Genomic DNA, 1,923 nt, shown 5'->3' with positions numbered 1-1,923 from the left:
CCTTGCCCAAGTGACCCTACCCCGGGCTGCAGGACACTCCTGTACATCTCACCACACTTCAGGGCTCAGGGTGGGACAGGTTCACTCTCTTCCTCTCCCCACCCCACAAATGGTTTAAAATTTAAAATCACATTTCTCAGACAGGCTTCAAATCCAGGGCAAACATAAAAGGGGAATCATCTGTCCTCAGACAAAGAAAGAAGGGGGGAAAAGGGGCACAGAAATACAAGAAAGAAAGAAACAGAGGACGACAGTGATGTGCTCAGAGTTGGTTTGGTTTGAATCCACAGCACAAACCATCCATCTCAAAGCWCTCCCAGCAGGGCTCAGCGTGTGCCTTTGACACTGCAATCGCTCCAGCAGCAGTTTGATGTTTGCTATCAAACACAGGCCTTTTTAAAAAGCTYCCTTGCCATGATCTATCCAAAGAGGAGCCTTTTGTCTTTCCCACACTTGATCATGGCTTTCAGAAGAGGATTAATGGAGGATACCTGTGCTTGGCAGGTGAACGAGWGCCTTTGCTGGAAAAACTCGCACCCATAAAAGCACGAAGTGCAGCTGAGTGACCACAACCTCTCAACATCACACAGAGGTGGCCACCCCTTCCCACCACTCTTTAAAGCAATAATTTGTCTTTAACCCTTCCCTCTTTCCAGAAAACTGGCAAAGCTCAGCATTTTTACTGATTGAGGAAAGGGCTTCAGAAGGTAATGTGCTTTAGAGAGGGCGGCACCAGCCTGGAGAGAGAAAGTCTGGGATTATTTGCTGCCCTGGCCTGCATCTCGAGTAGCTGAATTTCCCTCATTGCATCTGTTTTCATTCCACCCCTGCACCTGACTATTTACATTTCTCATTTCCAGAATTGAGGCAGCTTTTGCTGCTGTATGACATTGCTACAACTCACCATAACCAATACTGGTTAATTCATCACAAAAACCTTGTGTTAGAACACAAATGCTTCATTGCTTTTGTGTAGTCAGATCACAGAATTTAATATTCTGACATAACTTAGGTTGAAAACACGTGGACACTACTTTGGAATCCCTTTTAATTCTGTCTGATCCATTCAGGGCAGCCAAGGATGAAGGTTTTAATGTCATTATTAGAGCTAACATGGTGCCACATCCCATTACCAAAACTAGGGCAGAACATTCAGTGACCTCAGCTCAATGAGAATTTGTACCTTTATGGGCATTAATTATTCCACAATTGGGATTTAAGGAAGACRCCCTGAAGGAATCAAAAGGAGTTAAGCATCCAGCTCATTTCTGTTCATGAGATTTGAGCTCCTCGTTTCTCCAAGCTCCTTTGCAAACATCAGTCTAACTTTATGTCAGTTCCAGCTCCAGACAGCCACAGAGAATAGGCAAGCTAATAAATTTATAAACCTTGCTCTTTTATTTCCCTGTAGTATTAATTCACCAGCTTCCAGCCCAGCAGGATGCCAGTAAAGCAGAACTGGAGGTGTGCACTATTACAGCTCTTTTTTCACTAGGAAAAGTGGAAATAAAGAACAAGCAACCAGCTTCATCTTCCACACAGGTATGGGAACATTGACACAAAAWTGGGAAAGACAATAAATCACCTGGTTTATATTTAACACTGTCTATTAACTCTGTATCTGCCAGCAATGTTCAGTTCATTTCTCAAAGCCATCCTGAGCCTTACTCTTCCTACCTCAAAGCAAAATTATCAGCTGAAAACACCATAATTCCCCAATATTTTACCATGTTTAGGAGAGAACAAGGGTGACTTTGATCTAGGTGGGTTTTCTGGCCGAGGAGCGACCAACTGGACGGGCCTCACGTGTTTGTCCAGCAGCTTCTTGAAGCACGACTGTCGGCTCTCAAACATGCTGCGAACGTTCTCCAGCTTCACCTGCACTGACTGGATCTGGCACTGCAGAGAGACACCAGACTCACA

At 44.5% G+C, this 1,923-nt stretch overlaps 1 protein-coding gene across 1 annotated transcript in view; it reads right to left on the bottom strand.

Moving 5' to 3' along the window:
• The window catches only part of MCF2 (MCF.2 cell line derived transforming sequence), a 41,305-nt gene that overhangs the window by 18,627 nt on the left and 20,755 nt on the right, over positions 1–1,923 (bottom strand). Inside the window, exon 12 of the mRNA XM_057385115.1 lies at positions 1,728–1,899. Within this exon, the coding sequence (XP_057241098.1) occupies positions 1,728–1,899 (172 nt within the window). The remainder of the gene's footprint in view (positions 1–1,727; positions 1,900–1,923) is intronic.

This window comes from Malurus melanocephalus, unplaced genomic scaffold (assembly GCF_030028575.1).
Source record: "Malurus melanocephalus ecotype Western Australia unplaced genomic scaffold, MMel_1.1 scaffold_790, whole genome shotgun sequence".
NCBI classification, from domain to species: Eukaryota; Metazoa; Chordata; class Aves; order Passeriformes; family Maluridae; genus Malurus; species Malurus melanocephalus.
This window is presented reverse-complemented; position numbering and strand designations above follow the sequence as displayed.